Consider the following 14,674-nt stretch of genomic DNA (forward strand, 5'->3'; position numbering starts at 1 on the left):
TAAGGTCATTAATAATTTACTGATTAAAGCTGTGTGATACAGTTAAGGAATATGTGGTATGTTCTGTTTGCATCAGCCAGTAACCTTTTTTTATGAGTAATTGATAGCACTTCTTTTCTTGCGTGTTGCCAGACCTTGATAACGTCCATTGGGCAGTACCAAAAAAAGCTGGAAATAACACTTGCTAGTAACTGTTTAAGAGGCAAGGCAATCTCTTTTTTTCCACCCAAAGTAAAATCTAAATGCGGTCAAATAATGGGATGTGCATTATCCTAATTAGTTTGGCAATACCTGACACAAATGAGTTGAAGAGGCTGTTCAAAAGAGGAAAAATTGGTGTTGCAGTAATTAGTGATACATTACATAAATAACGTATAGCACTTAGAAAAATGTTGGCGTGATGAATACGTGAAGTATATAATCAACAGAAAATGTTTTATTGATATATAATGATACATTATGTAGATGTATGAATCAAGAGTAATATTTATTCTGTAATTAATAATCCATTTAGTCTACTTAATTTGACATTAATTGTTCAATATTATATAATAAATAAATTGAACCAAATGCATATGCAATATTTTCCTTTTCTTTTTTTTGCCCACTCCTCTCATCTTACTTGTTTGCAGTTTCTCCCTGCAAACAGAGAGAGAAGACTAGGCTGGCTCTATTCTGCTGGTGCCTCAGTTGTACCATGAATATATGTATTTTATTTGCTCATAATTAACATGTGAAGGCAGCTTTTACAGTTATTGAGACCTACATTTGTTGTGCTTCCTTAAAGAACTGGAGCAGATATTCATGTAAATAACATAGACATTGTCTATAGAAGTGTTTTTCCAAATCTGCATGTGGAATTTAATTCACAAGCACAGCAAACAGAAAGGAGAATCACAGTCAGATACAGGACCTAAGACTTGTAATAAAGAAAAAGAAAATATTTTTTTAAAAAAAAAAGTAAGTATTATCCTCCATGGGTTAAAATTACTGATAGGTTTAACCTATTCTGCCTTCCTACGCCGGCAGCCTGTTGGAAAGGAAAAAAACCAGCTACTCATTCTGTACCCATAACAACTTTCATACAGCTACACTGTAATAATAAACTTCCTTTGCCATCTCCCTATGTCTTTATGAAGCTGGAAGGTGGAATTGTGTATTCACAAATGGTAAGCTGGACACAGCTAAAGAAGTAGATTTTCTGTCATCTTCTAAACCTTGGCAACTGAAAATCCCTCATCTAATTTTGAGATGTAGCACCACAATGGCCCACTGATTTCTTTTTAACCATTCTTTCTGCCTCTAAATCTGATATTATGCTACACCCTACTCTCTACAGTACTCATCAGGCCACTGTCTTACACAGACTGGAGGGGTCTCAGTCCTAGATGGTCTGGAAATGGAAGTGGGCCTGGAATGTTTTCTATTTATTGGCAATGAATGATTCGTAAGGCAGAACTCATAACAACTGAAATGGCTCAAAGGAAAAACATGTATAGTATTCTTGTCCCCTTGGCAGGCAGGGATTCAAAGAATAGCTCTTTGAAGGTGGTAACCCCCTAGATCTGTAAATTGATGTCTCGAGTGCAACAGATTTATCAGTCTGATTTTGCTGTAAATGAGCCTTTGTGGACATGAAATCTTTCTGTTCCATTACAGTGCATGAAGAGTTAATGGAACTGCATTTGGAATTCAAAACCCATGTTTTCCCTATACTGTGGCACTGTATAATTTTTCATCTTCCTTACCCCTATATAATTAATTAGCAGTAAAGGTTCACTGTGTCCTTCTCTCCCATTCTCTGTCCCTCTCAAGGCAAAAGAACTGCTGGGCGAGCAGCCAGCGTCTATCTACCCCTTACCAAGTGCAAGCTGTTCTTAAAGACTGCTTTCTTATTTACTGTGAACTGAGTTCTGCTCCCAGACCCAAAATTTCCATCCGCTTGGCAACTTTATAAGGGGAGGTAGAGGAGCAGAGAATAGTTTTAAATTAAAGGCCTAACGTGTTTGAAACATAGCATTTCCTTGTTTTCCCAACCAAGTTTTACGTGATAGTCTGGCCAACAAGTGGAGGAATTCCAGGAACAGTGGGAGTACTCTTTGCCTGTTAGTGTGTCAGCCAGGAATGAGTTCTGCAAGAGACAAGTCTCACTCAAGGGTAATGGAAAATAGCTGCCTTCTCTTTTTGAGTGCACAGAATCATACAACTGTTCAGCTTGGAAAAGACCTTTAAGATCATCAAGTCCAACTGCTAAACCAGTACTGCCAAGTTAATCACTAAACCATGTCCCAAAGTGCCACATCTACTTGTCTTTTAAATCCCTCCAAGGGGAGTGACTCAACCACTTCTCTGGGCAGCCTGTTCCAATGCTAGGCCAACTTTTCAGTGAGTGAAGTTCTCCCAACATCTCCTGGCACAACTTGAGGCCATTCCCTCTTGTCCTATTGCTTGTTACTAAGAAGATGGATCCCTCCCTTGCTACAGCCTCCTTCCAGGTAGTTGTAGAGAGCATCTCATTGAGAAGGGTGTCTGTGGCCACCACAGAAGATGTGCCATATGAAATAGCAGTTGCTGCGGCAACCACATGATTTCTGTGTTCAAGATCAATATTCACTGCTTGCATTAACCATCTTCAGTGTGCAGCAGTCACTGGTGCAGGTCCTGGTATCAGGGAGAGCAGTCCCAGGCTGATCTTGTTTGCAGCAGCCCTGCTGGAGTTGGATAGCAGGGCAGGAACCCAGCTGTTCCAAGTACATGCCCTGGGCCCACAGCTGGCTTTGCAGACATGACCCTGAGCCAAGTTCACTCTGTTCCAGCTTTGAAGACAAGGTTTCTGTTGGCTGCTAAAATAGGAGCTGGAATCAGCAGCACATAGTAAGTGGTCTTTAATTTGAACTTGGAAACTGATTCAAGCCTCCCCTCCTTTGACTGTCAAGACCTATATTAGGTACACATTTGGTCTATGCATGTTTTCTAGTCAAAATAACCTGAATGTAAACATGCCATACAAAGCTTTCTGTTTCCTAAACATCTGAACTAGGTGGTCTTCAGAGAGTAAATGCTCTTTGAGAGAAACACGTGGTGCTCTTGTCCCTCTCCTGAAGAATGACGAGGGCTCTCACTGCATCTTGTAGAGCTTCATCTTGCAAACAGGATTAGTTCAGCAGCCCTTCATGGAGAGGCTAAAGCCATCTCAAGGGAGCAGTGCTTTACCACAAATCTCTCTTGCTGTTAATTATCTGTGTCTTCTCACAGTGATTCCTTTAGTTGCCCTCTATCCAGATTGCCTGAGGGATAAGCCTGTGTGACAGACAAGAAAAGTGGCTAATGCCACTTCCGGGAGAGCACAGTAGGCTTTCCAGCATGAGTGGGCTTTCTGGTGATATTCACATCCATCAAGCATTGCTTTTCACATCTCGACGTGCTACCTTGATTGCAAGGACTTTTTTCCAATGAGGAGCCATGAGGAAGCAAATAGCATAGGGAAAACAGCCTGATTCCACTTAAGCCCATCAGAAAAGGGAAAATACATGCTTAATCATTCCTAAGGGAAACTGCAAATCAAGTAGAAACCTCTTATGAGGCTCTTTTTTTATTGCACCTTCCCAAGATGGGTAGCATAAGAAGGAAGAAATCATACAGGAAGGATGAAGTGAGAAGAAAAAACAATAGCTGAGTAAAAGGAGAATTATTTGGATCTATGTGTGTTAACTTGAGTAAAAATATCTCTCTGATTGGTTTTTGCATGTCCGTGTTAATAACTGTGTATTGTGGGACTGCATTTTATCACTTCTAGCATATGTTGAAACTTGATTTAACATTGAAAGTGGATAAAATGAAGGGCCTCACAGGACCAGTTTAGAATAGGTTCATTTATTTTCCCTGTATTTGATCATGAACCACAGGAATCATCAGAAGATTGCTTTCCATGTGTATGAGATGTGCTTGCTACAGTAGTAGCTTAGGGACATTTCAGGGATTTCTAGGCTTTGCTGATAAGCTGGTTCTGTGACACCAGTAGCAATGCTATCAGACCCATTTGGTCATTTCTTCTGGATTTTCTCATTCTGGTTATGTTGCTCTACAATGGCCTCAGGAGAACTGCTGCTAAGGAAGATAAATATAAATTCCTGTCCAGGTGACAGAGAGCGAAATAATGCCCTCTGCTGTTTTTTTCAATCTGTTTCAGGAGTCACAGTTTCATTCATGAGAAACGTGTAAGACATATGATGCTTGTTTGATTTTGGCACTGCAAAAACTTAATGCGTGGAGAGCTATGCATGTTTATAATTCATATTGGCAGCTTTATATCTAAATATTGACATAATTGCATGCATTTGCCTTCCTATCTCAAAAGCACTAAGTGAACCTTTACTTCTTCAAACTGATATCTTCTCTGATCCAATCTGACATGTTAATGATGAGCATTTAATTTTTTTCATCTTCCAGTTTTGAAACAAGATGACAGAGTCTATATGTAATCAAGAATGCTCACTATCAGTAAATCAAGTATCAAGTGAAGCTTAAGCTTGATTTTGTGCTAAAAGTGTAGTTTTCTGGGAAACTGGTGTTTATGATCTAATTTAGTAAGTTTAAGAATATGAGTTGTCATATTTCAGTGTAGCTTTTTGTTTGTTTGTTTTGAAAGCTGAACATCAGAGTGCTAAGAAGTCAGGATTTGTATCTCTCCTTTCTCTTTTTCACTTTGCTACCTCTCAGGAAGTAAAGACATATAGAATCACAGAATGGCTTAAAGATCATTTAATTCCAACCCCGCTGCCATGGGCAGGACATCTTTCACTAGATCAGGTTGCTCAGAGTTCTTCCTTGAACACTTCCAGGGATGGGGCATCCACAGCTTCTCTGGACAGCCTGTGGCAGTGTCTTACCACCCTCACAGTAAAGAATTTCTAAGATCCAGTCTAAACCTACTCTCTTTCAGTTTACATTTCCCCCCATCCTGTCACTCTAGGCCATTGTAAAAAAAGTCTCTCTCCATCTTTCTTGTAGGCTTCCTTCAGGCACAGGAAGGCTGCAATTAGGTCACCTCAAAGTCTTAATTAAATATGTAGCGTATAAAGTACCAAGACACAACTATATCACTATTGTTGCTGCAGTGCAACAAAGGAAATGTGACATTTCCATTAGCACAATATTGTTCACTGTCATAGTTGGTTGATAACTGGAGTGGAACCATAATTCTGGGGAATGCAGAGAGCCTGCTTCCCAGAGACGCAAATTAGAAGTAGTATATCCATAAATTCCATGTGGTCTGGTTTTTTCCTTTAATGGTCTTCAATGTATTTAATGGAAAAAAAAATTCCTGTAAAAAGGAGGGGAAAACAGAAAAAAATTCTATTAGTCATACAGTCAACTATTATTTGGTAAAAGTATCTATACTGGTGTATGCCGTTTTTCAGTAGAAAATCTTTCAACATCTTACAACAATGCAACTTGAATGAGAAACTCAATGATCTAGTAGGGTAGGGAAGTATTTTAGTAATATGCTGATAACTAATAACCCAGCTAATTTAATGAGCAGAGGCTGAGTCTAGGACTTTTTTTTTCACATGTCCTCCTTTACCCCTAAATTCCTATTTTGCTTTTTGATATACATTCAGGGAAAAAGCCCCAAACCTATGCTATTCATTAAATCTAATTGTAATTTCCTGTTTGACAACTATTGGACTTTTATATTTGTAAATTCTTTCTAAAACATATTTATGTTCACAGTTGTGGAAAACAGTTCAGGTGCTGGCTGGTTTGCATCCTTCTCATTGGAGCTAGGACTTGACTGTCAGCAGATGCTGTGAATCACTTGAGTCACTTGTTAAACAGAAGTTATATGATGAGAGGATAGAGAGACTCAGATAACCTGAACATTTCCATAGGCAATTCTAATTACTGACTGAGTTTGTTGCTGCCCATGGGCCAAGGGCAGTTGAATCATCACTCACAAGAATTTGGTAGGAAGGGACCTGAAGTGAATTCGTAAAGCCATGGTTTCAGCTGTGCTCATCAACACAGCTTCACTTACGACACCAGGGAATTTAACACACAAATTAAAGCTGAAGCTCTAATTCACAGCTTTTAAGAAAATCAATATTTTCAAACCCTTTTTTGTCCAAATCATCAGGCTTCCAGCTAGGCTCTGCCACTTTCTCAAGCCAGTGAACAATCAATATAAAGTTAAAGTAACGTCATTTAAGCTGAAGTCTTAAGAGGACTGTGGTTAGGAGTATGTTTGTACCATGGGCCGCAGAGTGTTCTGCACATCGTATTAAAAGAGTCTAGTTGATTTACAAAATTTTCTAATCAGCTTCAGCTGCCATACCTTCCCACTCAATATTTCAAATCACATATCTAAGGAACTAGGAATCTCTGCCTTCTTTGGGCAAGAAGGAAATTCAAGAATTAATAAAATGACTCAGTACTTTCAAGTTTTTTTGCTCTCCTCACCCTCTTCCAAAGGACCCCACACTGCTCTAGGCAGAACAAAAATGGATTAAATCAAGGTAGTAGAAGTTTAAATATTTTAAGTACTCTTTTGTCATATTAAAACATCTAGAATTCACAGTCTTATTGCTCAGTATTTGTGCTTTTTAAAATGGTATTCATGTGTCCACTTTAAATAACCTTTCTTGTTTTCACTGAAGTTCTAATTGTACCTGTAAAAAATAAAGTAGCCAGAGTCCACCAAGTGAGGTTTGCTTGCAGAAACTAAGACACATGTTATATCTACCTTGTCACCTTTCTGTGCTCACATATATGATGCTGAAGACCTTGGTCCTGGCATCTGATTCTCCCTAAGCTTAGCTGCTATAAATGACAGAGGAACAAAGATCTTTTTGTTAGCTCCTACTTATGCACATTGTTTTCTCCCCCTCTCCTCAGCGAGCTGACATAGGGATCTCTGCCCTAACCATCACCCCGGACAGGGAAAATGTGGTGGACTTCACAACACGTTACATGGACTACTCGGTGGGCGTGCTGCTGCGCAAGGCAGAGAAGACAGTGGACATGTTTGCCTGCCTGGCCCCGTTTGACCTCTCCCTGTGGGCCTGCATTGCTGGCACAGTGCTCTTAGTCGGGCTCCTGGTCTACCTCTTGAACTGGCTCAACCCCCCACGCCTTCAGATGGGGTCCATGACGTCTACAACTCTCTACAACTCCATGTGGTTTGTCTATGGATCCTTTGTGCAACAAGGTAAGAGACAGAGGGAGGCTCTGCCTCTGAGAGAAAATCTGTATGTCCTCCCCATTGCTGTAGAGACCTTCCTCTTCCCTGCCTCCCTCCCACAGCCCACAAGAGCTGGGAGGATTGGAAAGCCTTGTGCTAAAAGATTTCCTAGATATCTGGCTGCCCTATGTGAGAACCGTGAGAAGTTCGGAGCACTACATGCTAGCTTGTGATTTGTTTTTTTGTTATTACAGAAAAGTGATTTTGCTCTGACTAAAAAAGAGTATTGCTCATCATTTGCTGGAGAATTATTCAACATTAACAAGTGTTATGTTCTTACATAGGCAGAGAATGCTGGGATTTGGATTTTGGACTAAGTTTAGACTAGTCAGCAGTGCTGAACGATCTTACTGTGTCTGATAGTCTTTCCTCCCTCTTCTGATTTATCTCAATTTTCCTATATAATGTTTAGATTCAAGCTTCTCTGGCCTTCCTGATTGCTTTCTCAATCCCCTCTAGCATCTGGTGTAGCCCAGGCTGTTCCCCACTTCTGCTTATTTTCCCAAGTCCTTCACAACCTTACTCTTCTGGCAGAGTTTTAATCATGCATCCTAAAGACATCAGGGACTGCAGATCTTGGCTGGTATATAGTACTTAGGATTCTGGTCTACAAGTTGGGGTTGTAGTGCAAAGTGGAATAAGAAAATACAGCTTAATATAAGAGCAAAAGGGGGTTTAGATAATAACACTCGACAGCAAAACAGAATGAACACCTTCTTGCTTATCCATGTAATTGTTCCTCAGTCACTGCTGGCACTGCAGGTACACCTGTTTTAATTTCATAGAACATCTGCTCTACAAAGAGCCATGGCCACTACAGCCCCAAACTCACAGACAGTTCCTTGTGTTTTAACCTGAATTTGGATGGAACGCTGTAGGTAAAGGGGTCATATTTACATAACACTGGCAACATGTTATTTAGCATTACATTATTCTTGTTTCGAAACAATCAGATGACACCCACAAAAGCTAAAGGTATCCATAAAAATCAAGTATGAAGCTCCTAGAAGGGTAAAAAAAGCTAAATTAATGTCACTATCCAAAAAAAGAAGAAATTATATTTTAAGTTTCCACAAGAGGGGTGATTTTAAACACATGAGCATAGAGACATTACTTTTAAAATTATCATTTGCATTGAGCAGTAATGACCAGCTGAGGAAGACCTGAAGAGATTGTTTCAGGGGTTTTGTGATTTTCTTTTTTTTTGTTGTTTTTAATAACACCAAAGACTTCAGAGTAGCTGAGACCTATGGAAGTTTTTTGAATATGTATAGGTGGGGTTATAAAGCCTTCTATCTAAAACATCCCCAGTGTAACTGTTTAGGGAATCCAGCTGTGTGAGAGCAGTTGGTCTGTTACAGAATGAGAATCATTACATCTGTCCTCCTGTTAGGTTAGAACTTGTGAATTAGTTTCCTTACTGCATGAATGTGAGTCATTCTACACAGGTTTATTAGTCTGAGCATCCCTGCTGTACTCTCAACATGAGTCCCTAAAAGCTTTCTAGGAGACTGCCCAGCAAAGGTTCAAAGGCGGCACAGCTAGTTTAACACACTTCAGTCTGAAAAATTGTTAACCTGAATTGTTTGCCTCATGGTTTACCCAAGGAAGCCTGTGTTGCCTGGTTTCCTGAAATTTCCTAACTCATAGATCCAGAGTGGACCAAAAGGGAGCCCTTCAATAGATGCTCAGTTAGCCCAAAAAGAAAAGGATTTTTTGACCAGTCAGTGAAAATGAGTGCTTAAGGAGGGCTCAGAGAGAAGCCTTGAATTCAACATGAAGTTGAGGAAGAAGTTAGATGAAAAGAAGTGGGACCAGGCGACAAAAATAACAGAATTCAACAGTGACCAAAAAAAAAAAAAAAAAAAAAAAAGGAAAGAAAAGGAACTTATTTGAGCAGATCTGCATCCATTCCGTATGGTAAGAGGGATGTGAGGTGCAACTCAGTAAAACCTGCTGGTGGTACAAAGCATCTGGGGGCAACAAAACTGTTGTGCGACTTCAGAAAAAGAAATTCACAAAATTTGGAAGGTGGGAGGAATTATTTACAGAGAGAAGAGACACCTTACCGCTCTACCATGTGGATTCTCAACAAAACTCTATAGAATTCACCAGAACAATATAAAATACTCACTTGGCTCCTACTGAGTAAGGGAAAGCTATAGACACATGTCTCCTTCAAAGAACAAAGAACAAGCAGAACTGTCCTGAATTAGCTAGAAGGAAAAATGAAACACATTGACAAGGGTTGATGCCAAAATACATGACACTTACAGACTGAAGTAAACATAAAGACTCAGAAGAACTCAGAAATTCAGTGCAAAAGAGATGCATTTATAATGTCAGCCTGTATTTCACGTTCAATTTGAATATAGCAAAAACAATATTAGCTGAAGCGTTATTGTTTACTAATCCTTGTGAATACAGAGGAATGAAAATCATTTTCATTGTCAGGGTAACTGGCTATTGTGGTAATTTTGCCTCTGTTTTCATTCATCAGCTCTTCATTCAGCAGAAAAATGGCAGGTCTTATTTGTTTTGGAATAGTAAATCTGTTGCTGTTAATTGTGATTGGCAGACCTTAAGTGCAGCAGCATTTCAAATACTGTCAGGTTCACTAAAGAAGTCTTTCAGCAGCGATTTAAAGCATGACAAGGTACTCATTTCTGTTATCAAAACATGGAGCCAAAGATGCTTTTATGTCCTGTGCTGACAGAAGCAAAGCTGCATGAACCGAGGATTGCTTGTGCTTTGATAGTTCTGGATCCTTTGGGGCTAGCAAGTGATTTGTGGCATCATCTTCTCTTTCGCTCCTCTAGACAGAGGAAAAATTTGCAGGCATGGAGACTGGCTCCAGACCTGCCACAGCTCTGAAGACAAAAGAGCCCTCTGGTGCAAAAAAATACAAGGCATTCTTTAAGGGAATTCATAACCTATTATGATTGAAACTAAGAGCTCATTTCTTCTGAAATAGTTAAAAACTCGGCAGATTTAAGCAAGTAGCTTTAGTTCACGGTGTCCCTTTTTATTTTTGTTCAGCCTTGACTCTGATGTCTTGTTTAAATGCTGTTAAAGAGTTTTAACCTTTTGCAATTTTTGAAACACCAAAATACTGTGTCATTGTCTATAGACAAAAGTCAACACAGATCAATCCAGTGGTTTTTAAGGCAGGTCTATAATTACTGTCATATTCAGTTACAAAATTTGAGTATTTTTAGTTGCTTCCTTAAAGGTAGACTGAAACTTAATGTCACAGCTACTTGTATCACTTAAACTTAGGTTTTGAACTTGGCTTTCAATTTCTTCCCTCCATATTTTAGTGACGGCTCTGGGCACCATTTTTAGATGGGTAATATAGAGGTAGGTATATTTTAAGTTTCCCTTTTTATTTGATGTTCATTCATTATAGAGATCAGTCAAAATAATATACTTTTTTTTTCTTTTCTAATGTTTGAGATACATGAGGATAAGGCTGTAATGTAACTGGGGAGGCCCAATTAATATAAAAGTGTATAAACTACAAAGTGGGGGTTTTATCCTGTACTCAATCCCTTCATTATTAAGAAAACAAACAAAAAACAGGCAGGCAGAGCACTGAAATGCTTTGGCTTCCTACCCAATATACCCACTGAATCTGTGACCACTAGGAGGGCAGAGACTTTTAGGTGATCATGGTGATGCTGCTGTGGACTATATTAAAAGCAAATGTTTCTGACTCTGAAGTCAGAATTCAGGCATGAGTAGTTAAGACAATATCTGTTATCTCTGAAATGTCTGTTCTTCTAAAGATGAAGCAAATTTTTAGATTCAGACTGTGGAAGATTGCAGTTGCCTTGAAATTTAGTGTCATGGCTTCTGAATTTGTTCTTTTCCTTTTGGTCATCCTAGAAAACTAAGTGACTAAATATTAAAATGTCCTAGGGTATATCACCATGTCCCGCAGCCATAGGGAGGAGGAGGAGAGAAGATCCAGCAGGCAGGAATTGTGCAGCAAGATTGATTTATTTAATTATTTTACAAACTCTTTTATAGACTTTTTTCTTCATAGTCTAATTGGACAAAGGATCAGCCACACCTTGGGGGTGATTGGCTAAAATCCTAAAAGATCCATTGTCAAAATATTTTTCTACTGTACCATAAACAAGGCTTCTCAAGGTTGCAGGTGTTTGGTTGTTTACATAACTCTGCTACCTCTCTGTGAGAAAGTCTCTCATGGACTTAGAAAATAGCAAGAAAATCCTTGCTAGCAGCATTTTTGTATCCACAACTAAAGCTCTGTATTTTGCTTCTTTTGGATATTACCCTTTGTCAATTGGACAGATAACTGGCTCTAGGCAGCCCTGCTTGGGCAGGGTGTGTTTGACAAGGTCCCTTTCTACTTCAAAGAGTCTTAGTGATATATGAATAATGACATATTATGTACTCTTTGCTCAGCTTTTGTGCTACTCTATACAACCAAGGTTTTCCTTCTTTTGAGCCATGGTGTCGTTGCTGCTCCCTCAAACTTTGCCCGTACTAGAATTTGCCAATATTGGGAATCTGCCACAGGAACTCTCAGAGAAGAAATTTGGGGGTTCAAGAAACTTTACTAAAATCTTCATCCAGATCAACTAAATCAAGTTGCTGCAATAGTCTGATGACTTTTTTTACTTGCTGAGAACCTAGTTTAATCTCCTGAAGGTTTTCTATTAGCTTCCTATTCGGGGCCCTTGTTACAACACACTCTAGAGACCACTCTGCTCTCACCAGTACTGGAGAAAATCAATGATTTAAAAAACAGAAGTTCAAGGTCTGGAGTTATTCCCAACCCTTTTGGTATAATAGATCAGTTTTTGAGACTGGTGAAATGGTGCATAATTTTTTACCAAGGACTTGCAGAGGAATGATTTAGGGGATTTTGTTTTGAAGGCAGCCTCTGAAATTTAGCTTCAGAAGACAGTGATGAGCTAACTTAGTATAACAGAATTCAACTGAATGTTGACAAAATAATGAAGTTAGAGAAAATGACAATGTTTTGTATTTGATGTGAAAGACACCATAAAAGACTTTGTCTCTATCTTATCACATTCTGCTCATTTTGCTTTGAATTTTTGTATAAGAGAAGGTATTTCTGAGCTGGCTTGGCAGGATTTTAGATTATGCAGGTAAAGATGCAAGGCTCTGTTTTGTCTGGGGTTTTATTTGGGGTTTTTCTGCTATAATGGAAAATATCTTTTAAATGGCTGAATCATTCAAGATTTAATCACTTCTTAGTGATTGCAACAAAGCAAACATTCATTATCGTTTTATAAATAGAATTTGACCATAGGATAATGAGCGCTTGAAGTATTACCTGCAAAAATATAATTTTCTTCAGAGATCTTATTACACTTGCTTAACTTAGCAAAGTTATGAAATGGATGATGTAAAAGCACCACTGGTGGGCCATTTTTTTATCCCCTCATATTTGTTTAAAATGCTGGTCAGAACTGGATGTTTTGATTGGTCATCAGTGGTGTCAGTAATGGCCAATTATGTTGATAATACCTGGTAAATGAGCAAATCTTACTGTTTGCCTTGTGTAAATTACATTTCACAAGAGCAATAAAACAGCCTCCAAGCTTTGGCACTTCAAAGTCATTATAATACTTCTCAGATGGTTAAAGCTGCTCAGAATTCTCATCTTCTTCCTTTTATTACCACCCAAGGTGTGATATAATCCTCCTGAAATGCACTGCCTGGAGTCTGCTGTTGCTTAATAAATTACTCCATCTTGCTTATCTCACTCTCGGCATATCCCTATCAGCAGGAAACCATTATGCTGTAGCAACATTCTTGCTTAGTGACATTTTCTCTTAATTAACTGTACAACAATCAAATATTTAATATTCAGAGGAAAACTCTAGAATCATTCTGGAAAAGTTGTGTTAGAAATTAATTATATCTTCACATGTGATATTTAGTGGTGAAACCTGATTTATTTGATTTTTTTTTGGGGGGGGGGGAGGGTATGTTTAGAAATACAAAAATGATCCAGTATAAAGGCTTTAAGACTGGGACCTAGTTCCTAATTTGGTTTCTTCACCTGATCTGCTGGCTGACCACAGAAACTTTATTTAATATCTTAGATATCAGTTCTTAGTTGTAAAATGGAGATATTACCCATCCTCCTTCATAAAAGTATGTTTTATATCTTCTGATGGAAGGCAGAAGTTAAATGGCAGTCTCATTAATTAACAATTTTAATTGCTCTTCAAACTAATGCCAGTCTTGACATATTCATGTAGCAAGGGGAACAGACTTGCTGAGCCTAAAATGCTCAGCACTGAGCTGGGAAAATGGTAAGTCAGATATTGAACATGTTAGGAAACAAACTTCATACACCAAGAAGTTTATTTGTGACATGATAGTTCCACCTTAAATCCTCAAGATAGAAGCCCCTAAATCCTCAAGCTATTGTATTAAATCTAGGCTAGTGTATCAGTAAATATATTTACCTTCATAAAGCCATCTCTCTGAAATGGGGACTGCCGCCCTGTGGTACCCAAGCTCTTTTTGCACGTCTCAGTGGTTTGGCCAGCCCTCTTGAAAGTGTCAAAAAATGAGTACATTTTGGCAATTGCATCCTGTATGAATTTGGAAACCAATGGAACTGACAGCATGCACTGAGAGTTGTTGTCATGTACACAGTACGCTTTTGTAAGCCTTGGATGTAGCTTTATGTCCCCTCAGAGGTTTATTTGGTTGTCTCTTCTTGAAATGGTAATTCCAAGGAATAACTGTGCTCCAAATAAACAGTTCAGTAGTGTGGGCATTTGTTTGCAGCAATGTGATACCACTAGCGTGAAACTACTAGGGGATATGCTTGGATTTTCCCCTAATTTGAAGTTAAGGTTCAGGCAGTTCTCAGAGGCATCTTAAATAACGCATTTCTACATCTTGTCTGCACGTGGTTGCTTGAGTAATAGCACTGGGTACGTGAGGCAGTATATTTAGAGATTTTGTGTCTGATATACCACTTCAGAAGAGGAGAATGAATGGCAGTGTGAAAGCCCAAAAACTACCTTAATTGCCTAGGACTAGCTTTGATTGACTGTGAGAAGGCAATGTCTGACTGGCTATAGTATAAATGCTGAACAAGACCAAACGCGGCAAAAGGAAAGTAGAATTGGAGGTCATGGCATCTGTCCATCATTCTGTGTTCCTTCCAAAAACATCCTAAGGTGAATATTTTACTCAGAACAGTTTCTTTGTTATAATTTCTCATATGACTATATGCTGTAATTGGGTAAAGAATTGATAAGTTAGATTCAGATTAGGTAATCAGTTTTGACTTTTCAGGGTTCACCTGTGTATAATATGCATTTAATTGGGGAAATGAGGAAGAACAATTTAGTCAGGAACTGAGTGTTTCTTGCATGGAGGAGTAATATAACCCCCAGTTTTATCTTCAAA

At 38.8% G+C, this 14,674-nt stretch overlaps 1 protein-coding gene across 1 annotated transcript in view; it reads left to right on the plus strand.

The window, feature by feature from the left end:
- Nucleotides 1-14,674, plus strand: part of LOC121673265 (glutamate receptor ionotropic, delta-2) — a gene marked incomplete at its 5' end in the record, with an annotated part of 212,004 nt that overhangs the window by 79,431 nt on the left and 117,899 nt on the right. Inside the window, one exon of the mRNA XM_042046429.1 lies at nt 6,895-7,207. Within this exon, the coding sequence (XP_041902363.1) occupies nt 6,895-7,207 (313 nt within the window). The remainder of the gene's footprint in view (nt 1-6,894; nt 7,208-14,674) is intronic.

Source organism: Corvus kubaryi, unplaced genomic scaffold (genome assembly GCF_017639235.1).
Source record: "Corvus kubaryi isolate FWS band 111438036 unplaced genomic scaffold, C.kubaryi_AGA036_p1.0 65303, whole genome shotgun sequence".
Classification (NCBI taxonomy): Eukaryota; Metazoa; Chordata; class Aves; order Passeriformes; family Corvidae; genus Corvus; species Corvus kubaryi.